Raw genomic sequence first — 12,642 nt, forward strand, 5'->3', positions numbered from 1 at the left:
GTCAGGAAGTATAACGAGTGTAATGAATTGCTTTACTGCATTCAAATACACATACACGCCAGGCACCGGCTAGAAAAAGGTAGCGATGGAGTTTCTCAGACATTCGTCATGATAGAGCCAGCGAAAAAGAAGCAAAAACCGGAAATTGCCAATACTGCATAGTTTACCTTTAACATACTTAATTGTTTGGTGAGAAGAACACCTGTTGTAGAAGTTGTTGTGCTGCAATTATTGCTCTTACTGTGACAAAATGTAATTTGCACGTTCTAGGGCATTTGCAAAATCTCCAATTTGGAGATCTAAAGTCAGCGACACCTTTTGACCCACTTAGGATGCCATTGGCTAATAGCCTCCAGTAATAAAGCCTATTTATTTACAAAGTAGAAATCTACAGTAGCTTATATCAGGGATTAATACGCAGTGGCAATGGAGAATTATCTAGCTTCGCACGTTTGTCTTCTGTCAGCACCGGTTCATCATGTCCCCGCAGGTGAGGATAGAGGAGGACAGGTCTGAATCAGTTGTGGAATTGATAGTGATGCTGACGTAGTTTGCAGTGGGGCTGCCAGTGACAGGATTGGTTGTTGCGGCATGGGCAGGAGGGGGTGGACGGGAAGCAATCGGAATCTGTTCGTTTAAAACCGCCTCCTCACACGGCGCGCGCTGAGAAACGCAAATCCTCTGCTTTCTCCATGTTTAAGTCTGCGAGCTACCCGATGGCGGACCCTGCGCCTAATATCATGCATGGAAACTGGTTCACCACGGGATACAGGGATAACGCTACCACCACGCCCGCGGGGGTGTTTGTGGAGAAGCCAAAGAAGAAGGGCTTTTGCCTGGTTAAAATGATGTCCCTTAACCACAAGAAGGAGACGAACAATCATCAGCACCACCACAACAACAACATGCCCTTCATGATTCATTGTCATATTGGGAAGGAGATCAAGCATATATGCAGCAATTGTAGCCGCGGCAATGATACACAGGATGGTGAGTGTGCTTGTAGCACAGTACCGTACCGTGCGCCTCGGTGGCTCTTGCTTCCCAGTAGGGATTTTCTATGAGAGTAGGCTACAGCTCTTTCTCTCCAGGTCTGCATTTATGCGAAGGATCTCTCTGGACACCACCGTTAAGGATATCGCTAGATGTGATAGTTTCTTAATATTCGTTTATGGTGCCATAAACGTAGGCCACACAGTACCCGTACTGAGCTGAGAGTCGTTTACTGCACTGTTACATCTTAGCTTCCTATTGATTTGATACAAAAATGCGCTGCAATATGCAGATTCAACACAAGTTGTGAATTTCTTGTAATGTAGCCCATTACACGGATTTTCGCATTACAACTCTGCAATGTCCATCCATGCTGACTAAATCATGCTGCTCCCAATTGTTTTGGTCGCAGCGTGTGGAGGGGGTCATCTGGTTTGCCACTCGCCACCGTAGTGGTCAATGGCAGAATGCTTTTCCATTGTAACGTTATGTCCTTTGAAGTATTGTATTGACCTATTATGACTATATATTTAAAAAAAAAAAACAGTATTTGTAATACATTATTTTATTTCAGGATTATCTAAAAAAAATAATGGAAGTTTGGCTTATTTTCCTCTCAGGGAGGCGCTGCTCATTGCATTAAAAAAATTAGGCTAATGGCCATTGTACATTTAAATCTGTTGAGTGTTTTATTTGCTCTGTATCCTTGCTTCAATCCAAACATAACCAATGTATTCTTCCTACTCTGTTTCTTGAGTTGAAGCTGCTGTCACAGGGTTGAAAGCTGCCTAGATACTGGGATAGGGGAATGGTGTTGAAATAAGGGACAGTCTGAAAGGAATGGATATTTAACTAAGTGAGACAGTGTTCTACAAGCCAGATGGGAAATAGTTTCATAGTGGTGGATTTAAACAGAAACAGAGTGGAGTTTGAAAGGTTGCAAGGTGAAGGTGTACAGCACTGTTTTTCCCTTTTCATCTAGCAGCTTGCTCAAACATCTCATCATGCAAAACACTGATAGTAAAGTAAGAGAAGTCTAATTATGGATATTTGTAAGTATTTCTCAAGAAGAGGCATCTTTGGGAGACAGTCCTGCCACCCAGTCTTCAGCAGACATGGAAGATGCACAGATGGTCAGAAGCAGATCCCTTTTCGAAGCCTCTGCGCTTTCCCTCCTATTTCCTTTGATTTCATTTGGGCAGGACTGATTAGCTCTGCAGCTCCACGCCGAGGCTGCTGCTATTCCTGGAGATGTACAAATCTTTAGTGTGGTGCTTTGAGTAATGACTAGAGACTGCCTTATCCCTCATTCATGTCCGCCCTGCCTTGGGTTTTGATCGCTCGTTCGTCTTGCCCCATGCTGACCCCCCACCCCCAACCCAGTTGCAGTCCTGTCTCAGTGGGGTGTCCAGTCACACGCCAACAGTGGCTTGTGGGATGCGGGCTAATATTTAGTCTGGGATGTTGTTGCTGGTGGCTGGTGGTGAAATGTGAATATGCGAGTGCAGTGCCTGTCCTGCTGGCCGCCCTATGGTTTGGCAGCACAAAAAGCCTGCATGTGGAGCGGCACAACGTCAGGTGTCCTGTTGACATGGACTCAAATCCTTAGTTCTGGCCAGACATTTTTCCACTCTTGACACAGGCCTGTGTCTGTGTTTCAAACCTTAAAAGCTCGATGACAACACATGCCGTTTTTCAAAGTTCTTTGTCATAATGGTCCTGAGTTCCCATTTTATAGAATTTTATATCCTTTTGATCCATTCACATTTTTTTCCCGCCCTCATCAAAAAGAGTGCACATTAAGTAAAACCCCAAACGGTTGGCATAATCAGTGCAGTGTGTTCAGAGTTTGAAGGTCGTCCCCTCCCACGTTTTGTATTTTGATACTGGTCTTTAAAGATCGCCTTCATCCATTTTTAACGGCTGTGGTTGGAGAGGCTGGGGAACAAATGGCCCGCTTCTGTTGCACTATATGTGGTGCTGCTTGTTTGTGTGTGTGTGTGTGTGTGTGTGTATTTATTTATTTATTTATTTATTTATTTATTTATTTATTTATTATTACGTGTGCTACTGTCTTGCTCTGTATGAGATGCTGAAATCATCCACTGCAGGCCTGCTTAATAATCTGTCCCCTTCAACCCTTTGCCAGACCTCCCAAGAGGGCAGCAACGTGGCAGGGTAGGCGTTTAGCAGGGCTTCATAATCCTCTATGCCCAGGTGTCCCACACTGACTTGTTTTTGCAATAAAATGCCTTGCTGGCCTTTACCCCAAACCCCTAGCCTAAGGATGCTTAGGCTTGTGTAATAAGATTACTGTCACAATGGGCCCTTTGACCAATAATGGCAGAGCATCGTTCAGTTGATCCTGCTATGTTTGAATTTTCCCTTCGCGAAGTGGAAATAGCCATGACGGCATGATGCTCCTTCATGATTTGTCATTAAATAATAGCAGCTTGGCTTATGCACACCATTTTTGTTCTCTTCTGCTCCTTTGACTCCGTACTGTGCATGTTTGGTCACACAGCACTCTGTGTCTCCCCTTGCAGCTGAGGAGGTGGAACGACTGTCTGCCATGCGCTCCGAGTCCCTTGTCCCCGGCACCCACACCCCACCCATCCGCCGGAGGAGCAAGTTTGCCACCATCGGGCGCCTCTTCAAACCCTGGAAATGGAGGAAGAAGAAGAGTGAAAAGTTCAAGCAAACCTCTGCAGGTAAGGTCCCGCTCTTCCTTTCTCCATGCCCTTACCTCGCTCAGACTACCCTACTCTGGGCTTGGGTGCTTTCTTTGCCTCTCCCTGCCCATTTTCCACCCCTTCTTTCTTTCTTTCTTTCTTTCTTTCTTTCTTTCTTTCTCTCTCTTTCTCTCTCTTTCTCTCCCTCTCTCCATCTCCCTCTCTCTTCCTCCCTGGCTCCTGCTGGGTGGAGCTTGCGTAAGCGTTCTTTTAAAGCCAGCCCTAATGGCATCACCTGGAGTCTGACCAAGCCCTTGGCAACATTTCGCTCATTTGGAGGTCGGGGTCCTGGATGCCTGCTATGGTAGAGCTCAGAGGCAAATATGCCACAGATTGACCATCTCATGTTAAAAGTATAGACTCTTGTGCTCTGTCCTCTGGACAAAGCAATGTGAACCTCTAGGTGATGATACATATGGCAACATTCTGAGCAATATTGCTGAGCAACCACATAACCGGTTCTATGTGCTCTGATTGTGCTGATTTGGACAACAACGCTTGCCCATTGCCCAGCAACATTGCTCCAAAAGTTCCCATGTGTATCGTCAGCTTTAGTGTTTTATCTTCCACATCAGAACAGGGACAGAGAGCCTCATTCATATTTGATTGTTAAATGTTGAATTTCTGTGCCTACGATGACATCTGCCAGAGAAAATGAGTTTCTTTCTTTCTTTCTTTCTTTCTTTCTACCGACACCCTTCTCTCTTTCTAGACTAAAACACACAGACAGACAGCCCTTTCTACCAATATCTTGTCATCTCATTGTCGTCTTTGCACAGTCAGTGCCGGGGCTGTTTCTCACTTTAAATAAGGTTTTAGGGTGGAGCAGTTCATTAGTATATTGCTTGCAAAGCAATATACCACTGTTATATTGTGAAATGATGATCAAAGTCTCAGTAGAGCGCTGATGAAATATGTATGAATGGAGTGCTATTTGCAGAAAAGTCTGCAAGTTTTTTTTTTTCACCACACAAGCTCAGGATTGAGGAATGATGAATGCCGTTTATATTCATGTTCAAGGTGATTGAGACTGAGGAAAATTGATTGAAGGAGAGTGCTGCCTCCTTTGCCAGGGAGCTATTTTTAAGGCCATTGATGTGCTGGTTCACTGGTCCATGGTGGTCAGTGGCAGGTTAAAAGCTTGCTTTTAACAGTGTGACAGAACTCTGCACCTCTGTGTTGATCTTGTTTGACAGTGCTGAAAGGTTAACTTGTTGTCCTGAGTGCATTTACCTTATAGCTTAGATTCCATTAAACCCTGGATTCTGGACACTTGTGTATCTTGTGTACATTCATGAAGAAAAAACACATTTGTCCTTCTTCCTGATTTTTGCAAGTCCGAGTCCAAGATTTTTGCCTCGAGCTACATGTTTGGTGTGAAGAGTCCGGAGGTTCATTCCTGGTTGTATATGGCCTCAGTGCGACTCATGTTCTTCTTTATTTGGCAAATTAAATTTGGAGATTAATATGACTTCCGTTTGTTTTAGGGATTAAAGCAACAATATCCTCTTTTAGATCTATAACGCAGTACTTAAAATGCTCTTAGCTGTTTTTTACATGCCATTAAACTGGGGCAATGAATTCAGTACTTTCCCCGAGCCACAAGTTAAAGTACTTCCCGAGTTGTGCTTGTTTTTTTCCCCCACAGAATGTCACTGAATGATCAGAGGAAGCCCTCTTGGCATTTACGCCAACGTGACTTAAACCCACACAATTAATGGAACTGCTGGGAAAGGTTTCTGCTTTCTGTTTTTGTAGCTTTGCTTAGTATGTAATGAGCTATTTTCTCTTTTTTTTTTTTCAGGTAGTGGTAAGACTTGGGCACATTTAGGAAACTCTTCTTCTTTGCTGTCAAGTCTTTTTGGGATTTCAAAAATTGTAGTTTGCCTTATCTGACAGATCAGTGGATGTATGCTTATAAGGGGTGGAAGGGATTTGGGATTCTTGACGCAAACAATTCTTAAAAAATCAATTAAAAAATCAATTCCCTAAAAACTGGATCTAAATAGAAGCAAATGCTTTATGCCACTAGCCTGGGTGCCAGATGAATTTAGCCCTGCCCACAACATTTGAGGACTAGAATCTGAGTATGACTCGCCAGGCTATTATACCCCTAACAGACTAGTATAAAATGGAATCTGGTCTCTTTTGTATAGGGAACTTTATCTAGTTTAGGAAGCTTAAGTTTGTAAATACATTTATATTTTTTTATCTATATAGTATTGAATTAAATCAGAAAAATCAATATTGAATTGGAAACTTTTTGTAAAAAAAATTTGAATAGAATTGTGAGATCTCTGACCATTTGGACCCCATGGATGTATGAATTTATGCCTGTGAAGTTGTTAGTGAACAGTAATTAAAGCAAAGATCTTCAGTTTAGGTCATACTCTTGGGGTTAAATGTGGACTTTGAGTTGGTCCTGTCAGCCTACAAACCAGGTTATACCATGCAAACTCAGGATTCTGTGTTGTGTGGTATTTTAATATTTGCCCAGTTGTTCCATGTAAACTGATTGCCATTGTGGCCTTTTACATTGGGACTCCCACAGTGTAGGAAATGAGAACTTTAATATTAGCTCATGCTGGTCTCTGATATTATGCTAGAAATTGACTTGTATTGGGGAGGCTAATGGGACAAATCAATGGAAGAGGTAGGCTAGTAGAACAAATCATGGCTTGTTATGGAAGGGGCATCAGTAAGAGGAAAAAAAGTGCCAATATGTGTGGTCACTGCTGTGTTCAATTCAAATGGAAGGGAAATGTTTTTTTTCTTCAATGTCTGCATTGGAGAATCCGGTCAGTGTCTTAAAGTGGTGCACTGTCAGTCTAAACACATAACCCTGTGATGGACATCACAAGCCTTGATCAATGGAGAGTGATGTTAAGAAGTTGCCCCCTGGGTTGAGGCCTGTCCCTGTGGAGAAGTGACATTCGGACAGCCTGCTGACTGAGTGCTGATGGCGGGGTTCTTTACCTCGGTCCGTTCTCTCTTGCGCCTGCCATGTTAGTTTTTCTACCCGACTATTGAACTTTTGAAAGCACTTTGTGTTTGGCCTATCCTATATTTGCTGGTATGAAAGAAAGTTCGGTATGAAGGAAATGGTTTTCAGTGTATGGGTTTGTGCATTCTAACAGTTGTGCTGACCTATTTTTTTTCAGTCTACTTAGTTTCTTGCCTAATCATCACATTAGACTTTTTAAAGAAAGTGAAATCCCATCAGACCTGTGTACGGTTTGTTTTATGGTAAGGTGTGGTAGTCCATTTAACTGTGTCTGCGTGCGTGTGTGTGTGTGCTTCTCTATACTGTATGTGTGTGTGGCCTTTGAGGCTGCTTGTGGCTGGTTGTTGGAGTGCTTTGTTGTGCTGTGCTGTGGGCAGTAGGGAGCTGAGGCTGAGAGTGCAGATGCTGCAGGTAATTGAGGGAGAGGAGATCACAAGAGGATTAGGTCAGATGCTGCTGGGGACGCTGGATGAGAGCAGACTGTGGGGCTTACCTCACAGCAGTCTACCGCCACTCCCTGGTGTGTGTGTGTGTGTGTGTGTGTGAGAGAGAATGGATAGAACTGAGCAGTTGCTGATTGATCTATCCACTGGAAATTCAGTCTTTCTCACTGAAGTAGATTTCATGCATAGGCATCCATAGTGAGGCCGTTCGTTTATTCATTCATTTATTTCTTTATTATTTAGCCTCGATATGGATGTAAATGCATGAAATCTACTTCAGTGAGACAGACCGAGATTCTAGTGGATAGATCCATCAGCCACCACTCTGTTCCCTTCATTCCTTCCCTATGACACACACATACACACACGCAGTGCGTGCGCACGCGCACACACACACAAAAGGGGGGGCAGTACTTTCGCCATTTGCCTTTCTGCATTGTACTTGTCTTTCTGACATGTACAGCCTGGGCTATTGAGTATGGCTGTGGGAATGAACCCCTCTTTAAAAGCCTCGATTTGGAAGGAGCCTGAGTGGAAAGAAGAGAGCTGAATAACTAGGTCACTTTTCCTCTGGATATGACTTAAAAACCCACCCTTCACGACACCACTTAAAAATAAGGGCCTTTTGATCACATGCTATGGTACATTTCTACACTCCATCCTGTACATATGAGTTACATTTCTCATAGCATTTGAATCTTTTGATTCTACATGAATGTTAATGGGCACGGGGCAAATAAATGCATACATCAGTGACGTGGGAGCAGCGCCAGGCGACTGGTTGGTGTGAGGCGCCGCAGTGAGGCGCTTGGTATGCCTCTGGAGGCGGCACGCTGGAACATCTGAGGCGGTTTTGGACACCTGGAGGGGGGCCCAGGCATTACTGCATTGAAACCTCTGCCATCTCTTTCTTTCTTTCTTTCTTTCTTTCTTTCTCTCTCTCTCTTTCTCTTTCTCTTTCTCTCTCTCTCTTTCTCTCTCTCTGTCTCTCTCACATGGGGACGGGTGTGTGTTGCTGCTGCGGTACTAAAACCGTCGCTGCGCTGCACTGACCTTGTTAGCAGCAGGCTCAATAATGGAGTGTTGGAAAAACGAGAGCAGCAGTGTTGACCCAGCTAAGCGCCCTAACTGGTGTCGTCTCTGAGGGGTCCTGATGTTGTGTTGTGTCTCAACTTTTAATGCTTCCAGTTTGTTTGTTTACCACTGTTTTAGAGAAGCCTTTCAGCAAGGGGCTGGGTTATCACATTGCACAAGTCATTTAGAGCTTTATTTATTCCTGTTGTAAAGTTGACAGTGTGTGTGCAAGTGACTGCATGTAAGTACTTCAATTTAATTAGTGTTAAGATAAACAAACAAACAAACCAGTGTAGGAGTAATCTGGGGTGATAATTCTGTTTCAAAATCTTCATTTTGATGTCTGTAATTAGTCTTAAGTCCTGAAAGGAGGTGATGAAAGTGCCTGAGGGAAAGAAAGGAAGGAAGAAAGAAAGAAAGAAAGAAAGAAAGAAAGAAAGGAACAAAAAAGAGGGGGAAATATCAAAATGAGCTAGAAGTTACATTTCACATATATATCCAGAGAAAACCTTTCGTAACCGTGCATTATTAACACATGTCTTTGGTAACATGGTTTGTTCCCAGTGCGTCTTGCTCTGTATGGGTGATGAGTTTGGCAGTGATGAACCTGTGGATGCTGCAGGTTGATTGGTCTACCGACGGCTTGATTATGCAATAGGTCCTGCTGTAGCTTGCCCTGCACAGTTATGTCATAAATCCTTTGGTAATTGCTTCTTTCATTTTGTCCTGTTTAAATGTAATCTGACGGCAGGGATGGTTATGACACAGACACAGACTGCTCTCCATTATTTGCTGGGTTCATTCAGAAATGTAATTTCAACCACTGACCGGCTCTGTGTCCAGTTAAACTCTTGAAGGTTTGGAGATATTCATGTGTCTTCGGTCCTCTGCAAATAAATTGGCCAAATTTGTGTAAGTGGAAAAAGCTTGTTTAATTCCCATTCAATGTTTTTCTTCTATTCTTCAAAACACCCTTAATTACATTTCCATGGGCTTTCAAAAACCTACAGTCATGGAAAAGTTTTGAAATGCCAATGAAAATGTGAGACCGAGAGAGGCAGGCAGGGAGAGAGACAGACTTCCACAGACTGCCACCTACCTGTCTGAGGAGAAGTCATACAAAGACTTTAAGGCGACAAATGTAAATGTGATTTGTGACCCTCTTTCACTTCCCAGAAAGCATTGCTGTCTTTACTTGGACACAAAGGCACAACACTCTTAACTGCACTGGCATGCTGTCTGCATAGGCACACTTACGCAACTGCAAAAGTCATTAGCGTTGGGTCGTTGTGTTGGTGACGGAAGTACCTCATTACAGGAGCCCCTCTAGTAGCAATGCTTGACCACCAGCAGCACAGAGGAAGCGATGACCCTGTAGCCACCAACCCTGTGTGGGGAAACAGGGAAGAGGGTTATTGATCTGATGCTTCTGCTGGTGCTGGACCTCACTCACATACACTCGCTTTTCTCTCAGGGGTCTTGCACACAAACACAAACATGCTGAAACACAAACGTCTGTGTGTGTGTGTGGACACTGAGTATCACCTGACCCTTAGCTTTACTTCTCCGGTTCTGTCATAGGATGCAAAGTGAAAACCTTAGATTTTACATCACAGTATGGGCAGTGGGGTGAGCTTATTGAGGACCTGTGTGTGTGTGTGTGTGTGTGTGTGTGTGTGGTGGCTGATGCGATGAACTCGTTTTCTCGCTGAATACAGAAGTGCTGTGCCGTGCAGCACTGCAGTGGGGGTTTGAGGGAGGCAGTTTTCACATGCAGGCGAGGAGGACGAGGGCGATGGGGAAGAAGAGGATTTGTGCATTTGGGCTGGGTGATGCAAACTCCAGTGTAGGTGTCCTCAGCCAGCGTGCCATGAGAACATAAGCTGTCAGCCACAGCATCTAGAGCACAGATGCACTCAAGTGGTCGTACATGACATGTAATGCTCGTGACTCCAGGCAAGCGTCTTTGCCATTTTGTACACGAGCCTGATTTCGCTCTTCTCTATTGGGTCATATATGTTACAGACCCCAGCCTCTACACACACACACACACACACACACACACACGTGCACGTGTGCCGAGTTCCACTGGGGTGTGTGTTGTGCACGGAGCGCCGTTCCTCTGCCTGATCCTCATTTCAGGTTCTTAATTGGTTTCTTTGCAGGGGTAGCTTTTGAACTGACTAGCATGGCGCTAAATGGACCCAGTTGCGTGCAGTGGCGGAGATTGTTAAGTCCCTCAACTGTTTTGAGGCTAAAAATAGATGGGAGCGCTCGCGCTGGGACATGCTAGCTCGTTTAGAAAGCATTTCGCCAGATAGACCGCCGGGGTGCATTCAAACACCATCCTTTTGTCATTCTCATCCCATGAAAGGGAAGGTGTTACATTGTGCTCTGGCTTTGTCTTTGGCCTCTAGAGATGACCGGCTCCTGTGACTCCACGGCGAAGGATTTGCGTGATGAAAAGAGAATGACGCTCTGGGTCTCCTCTCTTCAGTCAGGTTGGCCCGTGCAGTATTTATGGAGCTGCTGGTAGGCCTTTCCCAGCTAATGTGTGATACGCAGAGAAGCATTAAGGCAGAGAGAAGTGCTCATGTGAAGCAATGCTCTCCATTTCTCCGCTGCTCTGCTGGAGGCTGCGCTTAATGCACACAGCAAGATATTTAACTGCCGTTTTATGTGGAGCTCTCACTAATGGCAATAGAGCTATGCGTTGATACTGAAGGTTCCCTCAAATCAGATTTAACAAAGGTGTTTGTTTGTTTGTTTGTTTATCTATATCTTTATTTAGTTTACAAGTGACTGGTGTTTGGATGTGGGTTTTGTGCATTGCCCTAGTTTCAGCGATATGTCTGTAAAATGTGCCAGAGGAAGAAAACTGATGCGCCAACACACTAGTTAATAACCAGTGGTCCCTAACCATGGATTCAGTAATGTAGTTGCAATGTGGGGAATCAGTATTTTTATTCAGTGGTGGTCCTGGGGTTACATAATTAGTCAATATGGTGGTCCCTGGTTCACAATCAGTTAAAAAATCCTGCTCCAACACAATCACAAAGGTCCTGTCTGACCAGCCCACAGGGTCTGGTGTTGATCTTGTCGTCAGCCTGTATTCATACAAGTGAATTGCCTCACTTTTACAGGGGCAGAGGCCATAGGGCTGTATGCGGTCTTCCACTGCAGTCATTCCAAAGGTACCACAGCGGCTTTTCCAGTTCATCCTTCTTTTCTCTCCTCCTCTTCTTTTCTCCTCAGCCCTGGAGAGAAAGATGTCCATGCGGCAGAGCAGAGACGAGCTGATCAAGAGGGGAGTGCTGAAGGAGATCTTCGAGAAAGGTGCGTCTAGTCGCCGCATTCAAAAGCTCACTGCTCCACAAAAGCCTGTAAAGAACCTGAGACCATTTTCATGGAGTTAAGTGTCTGTGTGTGTCTGTGTGTGATCAGTGACTCATAGGAAGGAACCAAATGAGCGGAGTCATTTCATGGGCATTAGTCACATGTAGATGATAAGGTATGGAGGGCTAGAAACAGCCAAATAAGAACTGAGGGACTATGTAGATACAATCCATTTCAGTTCACTAACTAATAAGAAGTGAATTGGTATGGTGAATAGAATTGGTTGTTGTAAATAGCTCCTCATGTTTAAATCGCTTGATTCTCTTGGCAGTAAGTCAGGAGAAAAACTTAGAGACCTCAGTTATCCATAAATAATCCTATAAAATGTCTTATATCCATATAAAATGCAAACAGACACAGAATGCACTTTGAAAATAATCCTGCTTACCAATTCAACATGGGAACCGATGCTGTTTAATATAATATAATATATCATAACATGTCAATGGGGACGAAAAGTGTATCCTTGTCAGGTTAATGGGGCTAAAGACTTACCACGGGGTAAAAAAACTCTTGTGTATGACAGCACTGTGCTAGAGGTAGCTGTGCTCATAATAATGGGACCGGTAATAGTGAAATGGTATAGCATATGCTGTTCACGGAATTACACACTAAAGGTAGTGAGCACATTGTGATCATGTAGCCCAATAGATGCATGACTTTGAATATTTGTTGTTGTGTAACCTTAGCCTCTCATGATGTGAATGTATTCTGTGATGTTTCACAGTCTTTGTTATTTCATGACTACTATTTCTCTAATCGATCCCAATCGATCCCATTCCTACCAGTGCCAATGTTGGCTAGTATCTGCAGGTTGTGCGGGTGAGGTTTCTCCTGCTCCACTTTTTTAAAAACTAGACAGACGGGTTCAAATCAATCCCTCCCCCCAGAGTGTGACCTTCACCATGCACTGTCATGACGACCATGAATCTATGGAAGATGGATGTTTTCCTGGAGGGCCAGTATTGCAGAAGGGGACATAATGAAAATGCTGTTTGTG

General features: G+C 44.0%; 1 protein-coding gene across 1 annotated transcript in view; it reads left to right on the forward strand.

Moving 5' to 3' along the window:
- Positions 1-642: 642 nt before the first annotated feature.
- The window catches only part of LOC143133726 (phosphatase and actin regulator 1-like), a 28,259-nt gene continuing 16,259 nt past the window's right edge, over positions 643-12,642 (forward strand). Inside the window, exons 1-3 of the mRNA XM_076293564.1 lie at positions 643-990; positions 3,540-3,704; positions 11,502-11,582. Coding sequence (XP_076149679.1) covers positions 693-990; positions 3,540-3,704; positions 11,502-11,582 — 544 coding nt within the window. The 5' untranslated portion in view covers positions 643-692. The remainder of the gene's footprint in view (positions 991-3,539; positions 3,705-11,501; positions 11,583-12,642) is intronic.

Source organism: Alosa pseudoharengus, unplaced genomic scaffold (genome assembly GCF_046254945.1).
Source record: "Alosa pseudoharengus isolate Yale_2024_CS ecotype anadromous, Long Island Sound unplaced genomic scaffold, YU_APseudo_1.1 YU_APseudo_1.1_scf_2, whole genome shotgun sequence".
In the NCBI taxonomy this organism is placed as follows: domain Eukaryota; kingdom Metazoa; phylum Chordata; class Actinopteri; order Clupeiformes; family Clupeidae; genus Alosa; species Alosa pseudoharengus.